The 20,009-nt window shown below is 46.9% G+C and overlaps 1 protein-coding gene across 4 annotated transcripts in view; it reads right to left on the bottom strand.

Annotated features, from left to right (window-relative positions):
* Positions 1 to 20,009, bottom strand: part of TTC23 (tetratricopeptide repeat domain 23) — a 104,007-nt gene that overhangs the window by 22,452 nt on the left and 61,546 nt on the right. For all 4 annotated transcript variants that reach the window (XM_080808300.1, XM_080808301.1, XM_080808299.1 and 1 more), the window contains exon 7: positions 14,863 to 14,968. In XM_080808300.1, coding sequence (XP_080664426.1) covers positions 14,863 to 14,968 — 106 coding nt within the window. The remainder of the gene's footprint in view (positions 1 to 14,862; positions 14,969 to 20,009) is intronic.

Genomic DNA, 20,009 nt, shown 5'->3' on the forward strand with positions numbered 1-20,009 from the left:
GGCCCATGCAAGGTTGACCAGCAGGGACACCAGAAGAGGAGGTGGACATTGAGACATTAACAGGACAGGAGCACTATGAAAAGGAAGAGTGGTCAAAAGGCACAGAAGCCTGGGCTCATTGGTGCCTCATGCACACCTCGAGAGTTTTGAGAACACCTGAAATTCACACTGAGCATGCTGGTTTCAAGAATTGATTCAAGTACTCTCCATGTGATCTGTTTTAGAAAGGAGACACCTGCGTAATGCGTCTACCGAATCTAGTCAACCAAGAGAAAAGTTAGGTCTGAGAACAAGTTAAGTTTCAGCTCTCTGCAAGACTTACTTTGCTTCGCACCTAGGTAGTTGCCGGACAGAAGCAGGAATTCTGTTGGGAGGTGGAGTTTTCTGGAGAGGTGTCCGTGCCAGCCGGCCCCCAGAGTTTGTAGCGAGACAGAAGTTGATTGAACTGGAGTCCCCTGTTCCTTTCTTTCAGTTGGGGGGGGGGTGTCTGTCCCCTACTAGACCAGCAGCTGGATGTCTTGGGTATTTACTCAAAATTTTCTCTTGGTAGCAGAAAATTCTACCAAGTAGAAAATCTCTTCACTTGTAGTGGACTCATGGGAGAAAGCATTACAGATTTAATGTGCAAACTAAGTATTAATTTTGGCTACTCTGATAATCTCATGACAGCAAATGTGGGGATGATGTCGCATTTATTTTGTTGATTTTAAAAGCATTACAGAGATGAACATTCCAGGTCTAAAAATTAACAGGGATATTTAGGAGTGGAGTGCTTTTGCTCTTTTAATATTCTGTCTAATTGGGAATTAACCAAAGAATGCAACTGAGCCCTTCTTGAAGAGCAAAGATCTTTCTGAGTCTCAGCCTTGTTCCCCTGAGATGAGTCCTTACCATAAAGAACAGCAGATGTCAAGCATATAGGAAGCAGCTGGGGCTGGGCAAGGAGGGACTGAGTTTCAGACCTTGGGCTTTGGCAGAAGTGGCACCCTACTCAGAGGAGGCGGCAAAAGGGATGGAAATAGTTCCCTCCCCTTTCTGAGCAAGGAGCCGGTCTCTCAGACACAGGAGGACGCCATTGAGCTTGTTACCTTTCTAGCCCCAAGTCCTGCTACCTCTTAGGATCCCTTCCCCCAGGAGTCACATGCTGACCAGCTGCCCCCCTAGAAAGTACCCCATTTACGTACCCTAGAAAGTACCCCTAGACCTGAGTGCCACCTGCTCTTTTCCCTTAGTGTAGTTCATCTCACAGAGATGCTGGGAGACAGGGAGCTGTTGGCCTAACTCAAACTAGTACATAAATGGCTCAACCTTTGACTCAGGGAGGCCTGAGTATGCTTGTTAGCATATGTGGATTTCTGGAAGAGGGAGTGAGAGTGAGGGAAAGAAGGAAGGGGAGGGAGGAAGTGATTTATTTATTAAGGCAGCGGGGTTACTGACGTGCACACAAGGCAGGTGTGGTGGTGGTGGGACATCGGAGATGGGCCCTGCCCTGGAGTCTGCCCTCTGAAGGTGCTGCCTGCAAGGTCACTGGTCAGACGGGGTGAGGGTGGGGGAGGGGTTCTCTGACAGCTGTTGGCCCATATAAGTTGGCCACACACCAGGATCCTGTCAGGGCCCTTGTAGATCAGAAGAGCCTTCAGTTTGGGAACAGAAGAAGGTGTTGGGCATGCCCTGTGGCTGCCTTCCATGTCTCTAAATTTAAAACTACTTTTTTTTTTTTTATCTAGGATACAAGAAAACTCCTTTACTGCGAGACTCTCACATGTTTCCCTCACCTGTCTAACTCCCAAATTAGGTGTCTGACCTGCGAACCACATGATCAGTCTTCATGGGGAGAGCACAGTTGTCCTGTTACTACGGCTAAGGAGTGACTCCCTGATGAGCACTCTGTTCTTCTGGGAGTGGGCATCCCCCTGGGGGTCCACGGTGGGCAAGTGATTTCCATGGAGACGGAAGGTCAAGCAGGGTGGGAAGATGCCGCGCCCCAGCCCAGACCTCGTGCCCTGAAGCCGGGTGTGTGTTCACACACACGGAGCCGGCCATTTCAGTGTGCTCATAATGGCCACCCCCAACTTGGAAAACCTCTTCTAGAATCATCTGCAACCTGACGCCGGTGGCCTTGGCAGAAGATGAGGTCATTTTCTAAAGCACAGAAGCATGACTTAGCTTGTAAATCTGAGCCCCGGCGGCACAGGTGTCCCCAGGTCAGGAGTCCTCTCCCGTTTCCAATGCAACACAATGTTTAGGCTGTATGTGAGTGAGCGCCAGGGAGGAAGTGTGGCTGGGTGGGCAGGGGGGCTTAATGTCTCCTAGAGGCCCCGCCAGACATTTCTTTCAAAGAGCAAGAGGAATGCGGGCTTAGAGTCTGACACACTGGAGGTTAGGAGGCTTTTAATTAAAACAAATTCCAGTGACTCTGGGCTCATTTTCTTAAGGTTGTCCTAAGGCAAGAGCTGAACAGTGAGGGCAGCTTTCATTAAGAGGGAGGACTGCGTGTACGACGTGACAATTCTCTTTTGTTAACAGTCTTGGGAAAGAATCTATACCACGTACTCCCAGCAAAAGCTTTAAGGACCGCAGGGAAGCTAGCCTGGCGTTAACCCAGGGGAGCTCTGTCACCTAGCAAACAAACAGATGGGACCCATTTAGACCCTGTTGGGGGCTGCCCTGGGCTCTGCCCAGGCAGCTGCCCTGAGACCACCTACCAGCCCTGGTGGGGGTGTGTGGTCCACAGTGGAGACCCTCTTTGGGAAGAACACTTTCCCAGGCCCGGGACATGGCTTCTAGGAGCGGCACACCTGCCACTTACTAGCCATGTGATCCCAGGAAGTCCAAAGCCATCTGTGGGGGGCAGGTGTGCCTCAGTAGCGTGAGGTGACCAAGATGGCGGCAGGTGGGTAAGGCTTGAGTGGGAGAGCGTTCCTGAAGCGCCCACACAGTGCCAGGCCACCCACAGGCCCAGTCAGGGGCTCAATCCCTGTGGGGATCCGCCTGCCTCCAATATTCTTGGCACCAAGAAGCGGATCTCATGTCTACCTCCCCACCACTCACAGTCCCACCCGGCAGTGGCCAGCCCGTGGTGGTCAAGTATCCAGCAGCCTCCAGCCCCTGCTCCCTGGTAAAGTACATATGTTTTCCAGAAGCTGCCCTAAAAATCCTTTTGGAAGCCAAGTCAGGGTATAAATACCATAGGCTTTTCTGAGAAGTTCTGAAGACAAATTATTAGCCAGTAGAAGAGTGAAGAGCCGGCTATCACAGAGGACACGTACCTCGTCTTCCCTAGCAGAGGATTGAAGCCACAGACTTTGTTCTCAGACGCAAAGGTGAAAGGCAGTTTGTAAGCAAGGCTTGATAGGGTTTCGGTTTGCCCCAGGTTGTCCCTTTGTGAAGAGAGACCAATAGCACAGACTTGGGGAGAGGAGGAGGCAACCCCCTCGCATGGACCACCCCCAAGAGCGGCCAACTCTGCAGACCCCACTGTCTGTCCTCTGGGCTCCTTGGACCTCCGGGGACACTGTCACTGATCTCTAGTTCCGGAGCATGGTGAAGTGGCAGTACCTGGCCTCTAAGCCTTGCTTTGCCTCTAACTTGCAGAGTGACCCTGGACACGCCCTGGCCCTCGGTCCTCTAGATGGGATGTGAAGTAAGATACCTTCCAGAGCTTTCTGAGAGGAAACTAAAGATGGTGGGGGAGAGGGCAAGGGTTCTTCTCTGGCCCCACCCAGCTGGCTCCCTGCAGATTCCCCTTCCTCATCTGGCCTTGAGAGCCCAGAACAGGCACGGGTGCTGACACCCGCTTGTGGAGCTCAGAGGCAGGCCAGGCTCGGGCTGGCTGGGCATTTTGGAGCAAGAAATGGGCCTTGCCTAAGAGCTGAGGAAGGGTGTCTCAGAGCACGTGGGGCTCGAGGGGGGCTTTGGGAAGGCTGAGGAGGGAGGAGGACGGAGAAGGGAAGAAGGGAGACAAAGGGAGAGAGGTGGGTGGGCGTGGCCAGCCGTGGCTCACACTCATTTTCACCAGCAGGGCTGTACCATGCACGAACCCCACCCGGAGGCCTCCCCAGGTTGGAGGTGGGGCGAGGGAGCCAGCCGGGGCAGCTGAGGAGGGCCACGGGCAGGTGACGTCCCCCTGACTCTGGCTGCTCCTGGGGGCCAGGTGACCTGTCGGAGTCCACTGGAGCTGGCGTATGTGTGTTCCAGAGCCTGTCTGGCTTCCTGTCTCCACGGGACACACGGGGCCGTGGAGCGGAGCATCCATAACGCTGGGGGGTGGGGAGTGGGCTGCGCCTGGGGTCGGACCCAGCGGAGCGGCAGGCTGAGAAGGCAGTCCGCAGGAGGAAGAGTTAAGAGAAGGGAGGGTCACGGAGGTCTATAAAACACGAGACTTCATCAAGAGGCAGTGCCTAGCTTCTGATACTGATCTAATTTATGTCTACTGCGCAAAATGCAGGGAGAGCCGAGGATAGGAGGGGGCCAGGGAATTTATCTTGGGAATTACATCTTGGGAATGCGCCCCGCGCTCGTGAGTCTGGTCCCCATGGCCAGGGATCCCACCCCTGCCCCCCAAGGCTCTGATCGGGCCCCTTCCCTCCTGCTGGGTCTGGACCCTACAGAGCCCGGGCTGTAGATGGAGCCACTTCCAAACAAGGCCGCCTGTGCCGGGCAGGCTCTGCCTCTCAAAGGTTTACACTGAAATGTACTTGGCTTCCGCCCATTTCATTTTAATATCCTTTAGAAGAAGAGTTATAAACACAAGGCCAATGCCCTGAACACTTAGCGGGGTTGGGAGAGCTGTTAATACCAAGTTTGTCTATGGCTGCTCCGGGAAGCCGGCCAGGCTCAGGTCAGTGACATTCCAGGAGCCTGAAGTCCTTATGCAATCCCAATCCTTCGTGACTTCTAGGGCAGTTTTGTCTGCATAAGGAATGCAGGAAAGGCACAGGGCAAAGGGATTCGCTTGAGCGTGGAGGCTGAAACATGCTGGCTTCTGGGCCAGGGGCATTCTGGCTGTCCGAGGGCAATGCCTTCAAAGGGCATTTAGGGAGAAGGCTACAGAGAATCCCCAGATGAGAATTTTTTCTCATTAATGATGTTTAAAAAAAAAAAATCTGTACTCTGCACAGACAGGTTTAAGCACAGGGAAGCAGAGCTGAGGTCCTTGTGCCTGTGGATTTCCATGGCATTGGGCAGAACATGCAGATTTGTTCCCAGGGGATCTGGCTGGGATTTCTAGATGCAAAGTCCATCACAGTCCTGCCGTCCTGGGTAAAAGCCAAGAGTGTGTGTGTGTGTGTGTGTGTGTGTGTGTGTGTTTGGGGGGTTGGTCTCCCCTTAGCTCCCCTTAGTTTTCAGACAAAGGTAAGTTCCAAATTTCCCCCTTTCCTTTCTCCATGCTGCAGGCAGCAGAGGCCTGGGCCTGTTTCCTTCATTCCCGCTCTGGGGGGCATTGGCCTGTCGGGATAACAGAGAGACGACTAGAAAACCCGGGCTCCCTGAAAGGTGGTGGGAATGCTCTGCCCACTCACAGCAGCTCCTGGCTGGCCGGGGCCCAGCTCATCCCTGCTTCCAAAGGCACGCTAACTCCCATGCCTGTGACACGGGCCCTCTAGGCCTGTGCCACACTTAGGCATCGTAGGTAAGAGCCGGATCAAACTCCAGATGGCACACTACTGGGTGACTTGCACAAGGTCAGTGGACTTGCCACAGCCTTTCCCACGTTCGGCCACAGAGGAAACCAGGATTGTGACAGATGCAGTTTTCAAACTAGTGGACACAGTAGGAAGAGCGTGGGGTTTCTCCTTGCTTGTGTTCATTTCTGATGTGCCCATTTAGATGGCCTGATGCCTTAGGGACGGGGGCTGGTGCTCCTTTCCACACCTGTTTCCAGGATTCATGTTGCTGCCTGACAAGCAGCTGCTCTGATCCCCCGGGTTCACTGCGCGATCTCTGCGCTGACTCGCCTTTAAGGCTCCAGTAAACTTTGCTCATGGCCCCCCGGTGCCAGCCACTTCCAGTGAAGGGGTCATCAGGAAGCACCCTACAGACGGAGACAGACTGTGTCCTTTTTGGGAAGAGTGAGGAGTAGACAGAATACAATGGAGGGAATGGGCAGGGATGGGGAGCTGGCTGTGTTCACTCACTTGTAAAAGTCGGGCTTGTGAAAAGGATTAAGTGAGCACGTGTGTGAGTTCCAGCAACTTCAGAGACAAGGCCAGCTCGACTAGCGACCTTATTCTCACCACGATTCCTGCTGTCTATGTTTCTAGCAACCAAGCCACTAAGCCTCAAGCTGAAGGGACCCCCTTCCCTAGTCTGTAAAGCCAGGCGCAGCTCCCTGCCCCCCGGGGGAAGTTTTCAAAACATCTTTATGCTCCTCCTATAGTTCGAATGCTGCCTGGTAAGTCCGCTTGCAGGGCTCGGGCCGCCAAAGACAGAGGGAGAGCCCAGAGCCCATGCATGCTCCTGGACTGGCACATACCCCCTGGCTCTCCCAACCCACCTCTCTGGGCTGCTTCTGCTCTTCTAGTCCTCTCTCTGTCCCAAATGCCACAGACTCCTCCACAGGCCTAAGGCGGGGGGCAGAGCAAGGAAGGAAAGGGGGCGTGTGCAGCCCTTTTAATGTAACAAGGAGGTCAAGAGCCTGGGCTCAAATCTGCTGCTCCCCAGCTATGCGCCCTTGGGGAAATTGCCTCATCGCTCTGTGCCTCGGTTTCTCCACCAGACACTGGAAGGACTTATACCAACATCACTGAGATGCTGTGAGGATTAACTGGGTTAATAAATGTCACTGGTTAGAACCATGCCCGTATACACCATGTTAAGCATTAGCTGTTACTACTATTATTACCACGTGAGGTCATTAAATTCTCACAGATCGTATTATGGTATCACTGTCATTCTCAGTTTACAATACCCACACTTATATTTAACTAAAAAATGTATGTAAAAATAAATAAATAAAAATAAAAATATAGGTCTGTATAAACACACACACACAGATATATATATATATATATATATATATATATATATATATATATATATATACTTGGATCGTCTGATTTCGGTGAGTCATGAGAAGCAGAATGGCCTAACTTTGCAGCTAGAGGGAAAAACATTTCAGGACACAAGTTCTATCAGCCCTTACCCAATCCATACATTTTTTTTAACTAGCTGAGATGCTGGCAAACGGGAATCCCTCTAGGCAAAGAGGGTCTTTGGCCTTGGTTTCCTCGCTGTTTGGTAGTCTCTCTATCTCTCTGTCTCTCTCTCTCTCTTTTTTTTTTTTTTTTAAGAGAGAGAGATTGAGAGAACGAGTGGGAGAGAGGCAGATGGAGAAGCAGACTCCCCTCTGAGCAGGAAGCCTGATGATGCGATGATGTGGGGCTCAATCCTAGGACCCCAGGATCATGACCAGAGCCAAAGGCAGCCGCTTAACCGACTGAGCCACCCACGTGCCCCTAGCTGTTTGGCCTTCTCTTGGGCATTCCCAAGACTCCTCCATCCCCAGAACCGTCCAGTTGTCTGAAACCCATGAGGCCTTGAGGAAACCAGGAAGGGTCCGACAAGCACTCATTACACACCTGATCTCCGGGGCAGAAGTTACAGGTCTGGCCCTCACACTTGTTTTGCCCTACGCAGAGTCTGAAACTTATTTGAGTTAGTTAGCATCAATTACACATAAAAACCTAGATTTCTGCCTTCTCTTGAAAAGGCAGATCTGCCATAGAAGCCTGCCTTCCCCTTGGTGGTAATGGGCTAGAGATACCGCTGCTCACTTTCGGTAGGGTACGGCTTCTTCAGTTGGCTACAGTTCTCAGCCCTCTGCACGGTCTCTCGCATGTTACAACCAACAGTAGCTGTCATTTACGATTATGCTTGCTGCTGCTACCGTATTGTCGTGACTCTCTGTGTCACTCATACGGCTTACTTGATTCCTATAGACACTTAGATTTGTGACTCCTGCTAGTCTAGGGATTTCCATCAAACATGCACTGGCATCTTAACTGTCTTACTAGTTGGGAGTGGAAGGGTCTTTTCCCCTGCGAAAGGAATTTTAAGCACCAATGAGCTGGTTAAAAAACTGCTGGCTCGGGGGAGGAGTCAAGATGGCGGAGAAGTAGCAGGCTGAGACGACATCGGGTAGCAGGAGATCAGCTAGATAGCTTATCTAACCATTGTGAACACCTATAAATCCAACGGGAAATCGAAGAGAAGAAGAGCAACAATCCCAGAAACAGAAAATCGATCACTTTCTGAAAGCTCCAACAATTGACTGCTTTCCTCGAGGCGCGACCGCAAGCCAGGGAGGCGGGGCTATTGGGCGCTTTGCTCTGAGAGCGCACTGAGGAGCGGAACCCCAAGCTCTCGGCTCCTCCGGGCCGGAGACTGGGAGGCCGCCATCTTCATTCCCGTCCTCCGGAACTCTACGGAAAGCGCTCAGGGAACAAAAGCTCCCGAAAGCGAACCCGAGCGGATTACTTAGCCCGGCCCCTGGCAAGGGCGGTGCAATTCCGCCTGCGGCAAAGACACTTGAGAATCACTACAACAGGCCCCTCCCCCAGAAGATCAACAAGAAACCATCCAAAACCAACTTCAGTCACCAAGAACAGCGGAATTCCACAGCAGGAGAAAGCAAATCCTACCTGGACAAAATGACAAGGCGGAAAAACTCACCTCAAAAAAAAGAACAAGAGGCCGTACCGAAGGCTGGAGACCTAATCAATACAGACATAGGTAGCATGACAGATCTAGAGTTCAGAATGACAATTCTCAAGGTTCTAGCCGGGCTCGAAAAAGGCATAGAAGATATTAGAGAAACCCTCTCCGGAGAGATAAAAGCCCTTTCTGGAGAAATAAAAGAACTAAAATCTAACCAAGTTGAAATCAAAAAAGCTATTCATGAGGTGCAATCAAAAATGGAAGCTCTCACTGCCAGGATAAATGAGGCAGAAGAAAGAATTAGTGACATAGAAGACCAAATGACAGAGAATAAAGAAGCTGAGCAAAAGAGAGACAAACAACTACTGGAACACGAGGAGAGGATTCGAGAGATAAGTGACACCATAAGACGACACAACATTAGAATAATTGGGATTCCAGAAGAAGAAGAAAGAGAGAGGGGAGCAGAAGGTATATTGGAGACAATTATTGGAGAGAATTTCCCTAATATGGCAAAGGGAACAAACATCAAAATCCAGGAGATGCTAAGAACGCCCCTCAAAATCAATAAAAATAGGTCCACACCTCGTCACCTGATAGTAAAATTTACAAGTCTTAGCGACAAAGAGAAAATCCTGAAAGCAGCCCGGGAAAAGAAGTCTGTAACATACAAGGGTAAAAACATTAGATTGGCAGCGGACCTATCCACAGAGACCTGGCAGGCCAGAAAGAACTGGCATGATATATTCAGAGCACTAAACGAGAAAAACATGCAGCCAAGAATACTATATCCGGCTAGGCTATCATTGAAAATAGAAGGAGAGATAAAGAGCTTCCAGGACAAACAAAAGCTGAAAGAATTTGCAAACACCAAACCAGCTCTACAGGAAATATTGAAAGGGGTCCTCTAAGCAAAGAGAGACCCTAAAAGTAGTAGATCAGAAAGAAACAGAAACAATATACAGTAACAATCATCTTACAGGCAATACAATGGCACTAAATTCATATCTCTCAATAGTTACCCTGAATGTTAATGGGCTAAATGCCCCAATCAAAAGACACAGGGTATCAGAATGGATAAAAAAACAAAACCCATCCATATGCTGCCTACAAGAAACTCATTTTAGACCCGAAGACACCTCCAGATTTAAAGTGAGGGGGTGGAAAACAATGTACCATGCTAATGGACATCAGAAGAAAGCTGGGGTGGCAATCCTTATATCAGATCAATTAGATTTTAAGCCAAAGACTATAATAAGAGATGAGGAAGGACACTATATCATACTCAAAGGGTCTGTCCAACAAGAAGATCTAACAATCTTAAATATCTATGCCCCTAACATGGGAGCAGCCAACTATATAAACCAATTAATAACAAAATCAAAGAAATACATCGACAGTAATACAATAATAGCAGGGGACTTTAACACTCCCCTCACTGAAATGGACAGATCATCTAAGCAAAAGATCAACAAGGAAATAAAGGCCTTAAATGACACACTGGACCAGATGGACATCACAGATATATTCAGAACATTCCATCCCAAAGCAACAGAATATACATTCTTCTCTAGTGCACATGGAACATTCTCCAGAATAGACCACATCCTGGGTCATAAATCAGGTCTCAATCGGTACCAAAAGATCGAGATCATTCCCTGCATATTTTCAGACCACAATGCTCTGAAGCTTGAACTCAATCACAAGAGGAAATTTGGAAAGAACGCAAATACATGGAGACTAAACAGCATCCTTCTAAAAAATGAATGGGTCAACCAGGAAATTAAAGAAGAATTGAAAAAATTCATGGAAACAAATGATAATGAAAACACAACAGTTCAAAATCTGTGGGACACAACAAAGGCAGTCCTGAGAGGAAAATATATAGCAGTGCAAGCCTTTCTCAAGAAACAAGAAAGGTCTCAAATACACAACCTAACCCTACACCTAAAGGAGCTGGAGAGAGAACAACAAAGAAAGCCTAAACCTAGCAGGAGAAGAGAAATCATAAAGATCAGAGCAGAAATCAATGAAATAGAAACTAAAAAAACAATAGAACAAATCAACAAAACTAGGAGCTGGTTCTTTGAAAGAATTAATAAGATTGATAAGCCCCTGGCCAGACTTATCAAAAAGAAAAGAGAAAGGACGCAAATAAATAAAATCATGAATGAAAGAGGAGAGATCACAACCAACACCAAAGAAATACAAACAATTATAAGAACATACTACGAGCAACTCTATGGCAACAAATTTGACAACCTGGAAGAAATGGATACATTTCTAGAGATGTATAAACTACCACAACTGAACCAGGAAGAAATAGATAACCTGAACAGACCCATAACCAGTAAGGAGATTGAAACAGTCATCAAAAATCTCCAAACAAACAAAAGTCCAGGACCAGACGGCTTCCCAGGGGAATTCTACCAAACATTTAAAGAAGAATTAATTCCTATTCTCCTGAAACTGTTCCAAAAAATAGAAATGGAAGGAAAACTTCCAAACTCATTCTATGAGGCCAGCATCACCTTGATCCCAAAACCAGACAAGGATCCCACCAAAAAAGAGAATTACAGACCAATATCCTTGATGAACACAGATGCGAAAATTCTCACCAAAATACTGGCCAATAGGATCCAACAGTACATTAAAAGGATTATTCACCACGACCAAGTGGGATTTATTCCAGGGCTGCAAGGTTGGTTCAACATCCGCAAATCCATCAATGTGATACAATACATTAATAAAAGAAAGAGTAAGAACCATATGATACTCTCAATAGATGCTGAAAAAGCGTTTGACAAAGTGCAGCATCCCTTCCTGATTAAAACTCTTCAAAGTGTAGGGATAGAAGGCACATACCTCAACATTATCAAAGCCATCTATGAAAAACCCACCGCAAATATCATTCTCAATGGAGAAAAACTGAAAGCTTTTCCGCTAAGGTCAGGAACACGGCAGGGATGTCCGTTATCACCACTGCTGTTCAATATAGTACTAGAAGTCCTAGCCTCAGCAATCAGACAACAAAAAGAAATTAAAGGCATCCAAATCGGCAAAGAAGAAGTCAAACTATCACTCTTTGCAGATGATATGATACTATATGTGGAAAACCCAAAAGGCTCCACTCCAAAACTGCTAGAACTTATACAGGAATTCAGTAAAGTGTCAGGATATAAAGTCAATGCACAGAAATCAGTCGCATTTCTTTACACTAACAACAAGACAGAAGAAAGAGAAATTGAGGAGTCAGTCCCATTTACAATCGTACCCAAAACCATAAGATACCTAGGAATAAATCTAACCAAAGAGGCAAAGAATCTATACTCAGAAAACTATAAAGTACTCATGAAAGAAATTGAGGAAGACACAAAGAAATGGAAAAATATTCCATGCTCATGGATTGGAAGAACAAATATTGTGAAAATGTCTATTTTACCTAAAGCAATCTACACATTTAATGCAATCCCTATCAAAATCCCATCCATTTTTTTTAAAGAAATAGAACAAATAATCCTAAAATTTATATGGAACCAGAAAAGACCTCGAATAGCCAAAGGAATATTGAAAAAGAAAGCCAAAGTCGGTGGTATCACAATTCCAGACTTCAAGCTCTATTACAAAGCTGTCATCATCAAGACAGGATGGTACTGGCACAAAAACAGACATATAGACCAATGGAACAGAATAGAGAGCCCAGAAATAGACCCTCAACTCTATGGTCAACTAATCTTCGACAAAGCAGGAAAGAATATCCAATGGAAAAAAGACAGCCTCTTCAACAAATGGTGCTGGGAAAATTGGACAGCCACATGCAGAAAAATGAAATTGGACTATTTCCTTACACCACACACGAAAATAGACTCAAAGTGGATGAAGGACCTCAATGTGCGAAAGGAATCTATCAAAATCCTTGAGGACAATGCAGGCAGCAACCTCTTTGACCTCCACCGCAGCAACTTCTTCCTAGGAACATCGCCAAAGGCAACAGAGGCAAGGGCAAAAATGAACTATTGGGATTTCATCAAGATCAAAAGCTTTTGCACAGCAAAGGAAACAGTTAATAAAACCAAAAGACAACTGACAGAATGGGAGAAGATATTTGCAAACGACATATCAGATAAAGGGCTCGTATCCAAAATCTATAAAGAGCTTATCAAACTCAATACCCAAAGAACAAATAATCCAGTCAAGAAATGGGCAGAGGACATGAACAGACATTTCTGCAAGGAAGACATCCAGATGGCCAACAGACACATGAAAAAATGCTCCACATCACTCGGCATCAGGGAAATACAAATCAAAACCACAATGAGATACCACCTCACACCAGTCAGAATGGCTAAAATTAACAAGTCAAGAAATGACAGATGCTGGCGAGGATGCGGAGAGAGGGGAACCCTCCTACACTGTTGGTGGGAATGCAAGCTGGTGCAACCACTCTGGAAAACAGTGTGGAGGTTCCTCAAAAAACTGAAAATAGAGCTACCCTACGACCCAGCAATTGCACTCCTGGGTATATATCCTAAAGATACAAATGTGGTGCTCCGAAGGGGCAAGTGCACCCGAATGTTTATAGCAGCAATGTCCACAATAGCCAAACTGTGGAAAGCGCCTAGATGTCCATCAACAGATGAATGGATAAAGAAGATGTGGTATATATACACAATGGAATACTATGCAGCCATCAAAAGACATGAAATCTTGCCATTTGCGACGACGTGGATGGAACTAGAGGGTATCATGCTTAGCGAAATAAGTCAATCGGAGAAATATAACTATCATATGATCTCTTTGATATGAGGAAGTGGAGATGCAAGGTGGGGGGGTTTGGGGGGAGGTAGGAAAAGAAAAAATGAAAAGATGGGATTGGGAGGGAGACAAACCATAAAAGACTCAATCTCAAGAAACAGACTGAGGGTTGCGGGGGGGAAGGGGGATGGGAGAGGGTGGTGGGGAAATGGACATTGGGGAGGGTATGTGCTATGATGAGTGCTGTGAAATGTGTAAACCAGACGATTCACAGACCTGTACCCCTGGGGATAAAAATACATTATATGTTTATTAAAATAAAAAAAATTAAAAAAAAAAAAAAAAAAAAAACTGCTGGCTCTTTGAAGGTTTTGTAGTGGATTGTTATATATGGAGTGTTCCGGGGAGAGAGGATCTGAAAGTTTTCCAGCCTTCTCTCTCTATCCCTAGACAGGCTGCTCCAGGAGACCAGAACGAGGAGTCTTAAGGTGGGAAGGACGGATGGATAAACCCTGAAATCCCCTTCACCAGCTCCTCCCTGGACTGGAACCCCTGCCTCACCCAGGGATCCGTGCAGACCAAGCTGCTCAAAGAGGTGTCCCCTTCGTCTTTGCCTACCCGCCAGCCTCGACATCCTAGCCCAACTCCTGTACCCTGAACCCCAATTATTCTGGATCTCAATTTTAGGCTTGCTGGCCCATTATTTTACTTATTTTATTATAGTACATGACTATTTTTATCTGATATTTTGCAATATACCCATATAGGTCTTCTTTATTTATTTCTAAATATTCTGACTGCCTCCCCCCCCCCCCAAAAGTCACTGTAATATGTGTTCTCCAGCAACAGAGGCATACTGTATGCTCAGAATCCAGAACTGTGGATTAAAGAACTCCCCAAGCTCGCTGCTCTACCTTTTACATGGGGCTAAGAAAAACCATGTGAGTCATAAATAGCAACTTCCTCTTGGACTCCTGAAACCATGTAAGTTCATCCTGATGGAAAGCCCAGTCCTGTGAAAGTCTGTGGGCTGGGGTTCCGACAAGCCAGATCTGTTGCCACAGTAGCTCCACAACAATCTTTAAAAATAGATCACCTTTGAAAGCAGAGCAGATTTCCCTGTAAGCCCAGCATGGATTCTCTGGGGCTCTTAATAGCTCTGGCTGGAGGAGAATTCACTGGATTTGAAAGTAAAAGATTAGAAAAAGGCCGAATAGGACAGAAACCAAAGAACACTGTTGCAGCTAAGGGAGTGGCACAGCTAAGCAGGGCCACATAAAGCCGCCAAAGCTCTCCAAGGGTCCTTTGCCACAGACCCTGCCCACCAGTGCACCCATCCTGAAATCAGCAGGGTTACAGACCCAGCAGCGCATGCGCAGGCACAGGGGCGGTGGGTAGGTGGGGCACGGAGCGGGCAGCAAGCCCCGCCCACAGAAGGTTTGCGCTCACCTTGGTGCTCGGTACTCCCAGAAGCTACAGCAGCGTGGGCGACAAAATGTGCAGAGACCGCTGCCTCCTCTTGAGAGGGGTTTTTGCTCAGCACGATGAGATGCGCCTGTCATCAGGGAAAGAAGAAACACGTTTATCTACTTGCTTGGTGGCAGCAATAGGGAACTGGTCCTGCAGTGAGCCATAAGCAGAAAGCCAAGGACCTTTCTAGCCAGGTAGACAATATGATTTCTGTGGAAGCACAGTCGATTCTTTAGGAGACCTGGATCTTAAAGGCATGGGGAAGTGCAGATAGAGAGGGTGGTCCAGAAGGCTTGAAGCTGTGACCAAGGCGCATCGCTAAGTAAAGTCTGGGCTCCTAAGAGTGTGGTAGTGTGGTGTCAACTGAGGGGGCATGGGGAGGCGGGGAGGAAGGTTTCCAGAAGGAAGGAGATGGGTTACAGAGTGCCTGTGATGTGCAGAGGAAGTGGGCGAGCCCAGGCCCCTGCCCGCGCTCAGCCCAGAAAGGGGGACCCCGAAGGCGTTCGCAGCCTCCCCAGTGCCTGACCCACCAAGCCCACTGGTCTGCATCCTCTTCACACTGGCCCATGGGGCTGCCAGAGCACAGAAAACAGCTCAGTTCCTTGAAAACAAAGCCCAATTTAAAATTCTTTAAGAGAAAAAAATAAAACCTATGACCCCTTGAATATAAAATAAAAACAATCCTCTCAAATAAAATGCAAAATACATCTCTCCAAATAAAAAGATAGAAAATTAAAAAAGAAAAGAAAGCTATATTCATAAGACTGTCAACATTGAAAGTTTTAAAAACGCTATTAGTAACAGGTTTATGTTCATTCAATAAACACATAATTACTGATCGCCTGTGGCAGGAGGGGCCGGGGCTAGAAAGTGTGGGCAGTAGGGAAAGGCCTGGGAAGTGAGCATGACGTCATACAATGCACTAAAGCAAGATGGCAGGTAGTTTGCAATTAACTGCCAAGAGGGTGACAGAAATACTAAAATACCGCAAATTTAAAAGGCGAAACTCCAGACTGGGATAGGCAAGACACACTAACAGCAGCTAAAATTTCTTTCTCATTCATAGTATCCTTTTAATTTTCTTAATTGTTGTTATCCATGTTTTGTAGTTGAGAAAGTTGAGGTTGCGGAACAGGTGACTTGCCCATGATAGCTCACAGCTAATAAAGGATGGAGATAAAACTCAGATCTTGATATTCTGACCTTATATTTGCTCCCCTCCCTATCCCCCCTCCCCCCACCCCACCCTGGCCCCTGGTGGCAGACATCACTAATTGATGCCAGCACACTTCCCACAGGCCTCAGGAGCTATGACTAATCCATGGGAGCTGGCCTAGGAGACAAAGCCATACTATTAGAACTTTCTAGTCCAGGGGCGCCTGGGTGGCTCAGTCTGTTAACCATCTGCCCTCGGCTTAGGTCACAATCTCCAGGTTCTGGGATGGAGCCCCACAGTGGGCTCCCTGCTCAGTGGGGAGTCTGCTTCTCTCTCCCAATCCCTCCCCATGGCTCATTCTCTCTCAAATAAGTAATAAAATCTTAAAAAAAAAAAAAAAAGACCTTTCTAGTCCAGACCAAACAGTGAGACAGCAAAGACATAGAGACTTGGTTCTCTGATGATCAGCTGAACCCATTTCTGAGTAGACGCTAGACTGCCACCTCATTAGTCATACTGAAAATCAGCTGAGTTACCAGCTCTAGACTTTTTATAAGGGCTACTCCAAATCAAGATTGCTGATAGTAACTTTAATCGTTGTGTTAGAACAACCAGAATTTCATATTTGTAAATGCTAACAAATATCCAATGTTTTAAAAGTATTTTTCTTATTATAGGATATAAATAAGTATCCAAATTGAATCAAGTAATTCCCACAACCTACCAATTAGTCATTATCCTCAATTTGGCCTGGAGCTCTGACCTGAAATGCTTTCCAAATAATGCACATTCCAAAAAGTAAAGACAATCGGAGCCACGGGGACAGAGGCAAACCATCGCATGGTCAGGGTTTGCAGAGAGGGAAACAGAGAGGAAAAAAAGCTTGCCTCACCCTAAAGGCAAACTGAATCCTGTTTACTTGGGGTCTTCCCCTGGCTAACTATGTCCACTATCCACCACTGGGGAGAACACCCAGCGATGCAAGAAAAGATTCAACTCATATTGTTACAGAGACTTTTAACACACGCAATACTTTAGATTGATGAAAACCCAAATCCAAAATAAAAGAAGATTTCATATGTAGTTTCCACTCACTATCATAATTCAAGGCAATGTAAAAGATGTCTATCAAAATTATTTTCAAATGAATAATCACACATTCTGAAAGCTCTATAGGTCGCCTTTCGCTTCTGGAGACAGGAAGGAAACTCTTCCAAGGGCAAAAATGCTCACGATATCAAATCAAGCAAGTGGATCCTGAGAGCTTAAGGGAATCTGAATTTCACAAAATTGTCATAACCTCAACTTTTTTCTGTGTGAGATACTAATATAAGCATTTATTATTTTTTCAGAAACTCCATCCCTGATCTAATTTATATCTGATGCTCTTGAAACTTCTAAAAACCATACGCTGGTTGGACATTGAGGGAGTTGGTGGGGTGGGGGGAATGCAGGAGGGAAAAAGAACCATGATGTTTAAAATGTGCAAGATTAGTATCTCATGGATTCGGTAGAATTAAATTCAGTTGAATTTAATGCAATCCTATTCAATTTCCCTTCATTTTTAACTGCTTTCTCCAAGCCAGATTGTGTCCTTCATCACTCTTGGTCCTGCCTCTGTCACGGCCATGCAATTTCCAGTCCTCTTTCCACTCCCCCCTTCTCACTACCCACCGGCCCCCTCCTGCTGTCTCTTCCCTTCCTGGCCAGCTCAGAGCTCACCACCCCTCACTGCTGTTATTAAAAAAAAAAAGTTCTCAACTTCGCTGAGGCCTTATTTCAAATGGTGAAAAAAGGGGAATCATATAATCAGCCACGAGAAGGGGAATAAATCTATTGCGAATCTATTGCGGTTTGTTCATATGAGGATTGAATTCTACCGGGGTGTATTAACATGGTTACATTTCAGAAACATACCAGCGGGTAGAAAAGTAACTTACAAAAGGTAGCAGAACATCATGGCACCGCTGAGGTTCAAGTTTCTGTTTTAAAGTAAAAAACAAAACAAAACCCCAAAACCCTTTCATTTCAAGTACAATCTTCCATGTTCTCTAAAGACCAGAGCAGGTTAGAAGTGGAGCTACTCTACCTGAAGCAGGTGGAGAGGGCCTGGAGGTTCACTTAGCTGCGCCCACCTGGCTGCCCCCAAAAGACCCTCCATGGAAGAGGAGGACTCCGGGAGATGCAGATTGAGAACCACAGCTCTGCAGGGAACGGGAGGCCTCCTTAGGGAGCAAGCACAAAGGCAGTTGACCAAGCTAGTGATTAGATTACCCAATTTGCCAAACTAAACCACTGCTCACTATTCTGGAACAACACTCTGTTTGCTGCGAGAATATAAATACCCCCGTTGTATACATCTGAGAGCATTTAAGGACTAGTTGTTAGTGTTAACAGAATTACAGGAGCCATGCCTGCCTGTCTGGCTTTATGCAGGAGCCCAAGTAATGGGCCCCGTTGGGGATCTGTGGCTTGACTGTATTCGCTCCTCATTATTTATTAATCTCCCAGGCCTCAAATTTCTCCTCCCATTCTTTGTTGTCTGCAGTATCTTACGGTTATATGCTTATCAACTGTCGTCTTGAAGCTGAGAAGGGAGTGTTTAATATTTCTAAATCTCGAGCTGTTAGCATGTTGTACTGGGTTAATAACAAAAACCAAAACCAAGCCTTTAATAGCCCGTCTTGAGCAAGGTCCTTAATTGAAAAACCTCATTCACAAGGCCAAGCACCTCCAGCCCTGCCAAGGGACAGAGCAGCTGTTGCTTTCTGGGGGAAACCACGGAGTCCACAGGGCCACGGAGTCCACAGGGCCAAGCCAGCTGCCAATAGACCCAGCCAGAGTTGGGGCTGGCAGGCTCTTATCGAACTCAGGCTGTCCCCTTGGATTTGTGAAATGTGTAATCGTTCTTGAAGGGAAAACTTGATGACTAGTAAAAAGGATGCTTCTACTTAGGCAAGCAGACCCCATTATGTGAACACTCAACTTAAAACATGCAGGGTTCTGATGGCGGAACCCCAACTCTTGGCAGGAGGGAAGGACAGATTCTTTTCCCATTTGGTAATAAGTAGATCACTCAGAGAGAAATCTCCCCTCCCATAGCCAAGTGGAGAGTACACAAGTCGCTCAAGCAACGTTTGCGGACCTAAACTGGGTCTCTTTACCTTGGGGACAGGAACACTCATGGGGAAGGCAAGATCAGTCTCCAACTCAGTAACTGGCAGGAGCTCTTTGTACAGCTGAAAGCTCACACTGGGGAGGACGGTGGGAAGGGGGAAACTCACATTGGTTCAGCTCCGACTTTTGTTAGCCATAGTGCTCCATGAATTATATACACCTGCTCGCTGAGTCACGGAATGAGCCGTAAAGGTGACGTCGACAGCCCGATTTATTGATGGGGAAAATGAATTATCCGGGAGATCAAGCAGCTAATTGAAAAGGTCACATCGAGGGGTCCATTGCAGGACAAAGATTCAAACTAAGGCCTGTGATTCCCAGTTGCACCCTTTTCTCGTCTAACATCTGGTTGTTAAGAGAGTAAAAGTTACAGAATGATGATTTTCTAATCAACATAATGAAGTGTTACTTGAGAGTCAGAGAAATAGGTGCTGGGAAGTAGACTGGGCCCAGCAGTTGAATGGGCTGGCTAGGGGGAGACCGGGCTGCCAATGTGTGGGTCCCGAAGCAGCTTCTGAGAACTAACCACAGAGGGACAGCACCGTAGTGGGGAGTTAGGCAGTGGGTGATGGATGGAGCAGATGATGAAAGTGCTTTCTGGGGCACCTGGGTGGCTCAGTGGGTTAAGCCTCTTCCTTCAGCTCAGGTCATGATCTCAGGGTCCTGAGATCAAGCCCCACTTAGGGCTTTCTGCTCAGCAGGGAGCCTGCTTCCCCCCTCTCTCTCTGCCTACTTGTGATCTCTTTCTCTCTGTCAAGTAAGTAAATAAATAAAATCTTTTTTTTTTTTTAAA

This window comes from Martes martes (genome assembly GCF_963455335.1).
Source record: "Martes martes genome assembly, chromosome: 7".
Classification (NCBI taxonomy): domain Eukaryota; kingdom Metazoa; phylum Chordata; class Mammalia; order Carnivora; family Mustelidae; genus Martes; species Martes martes.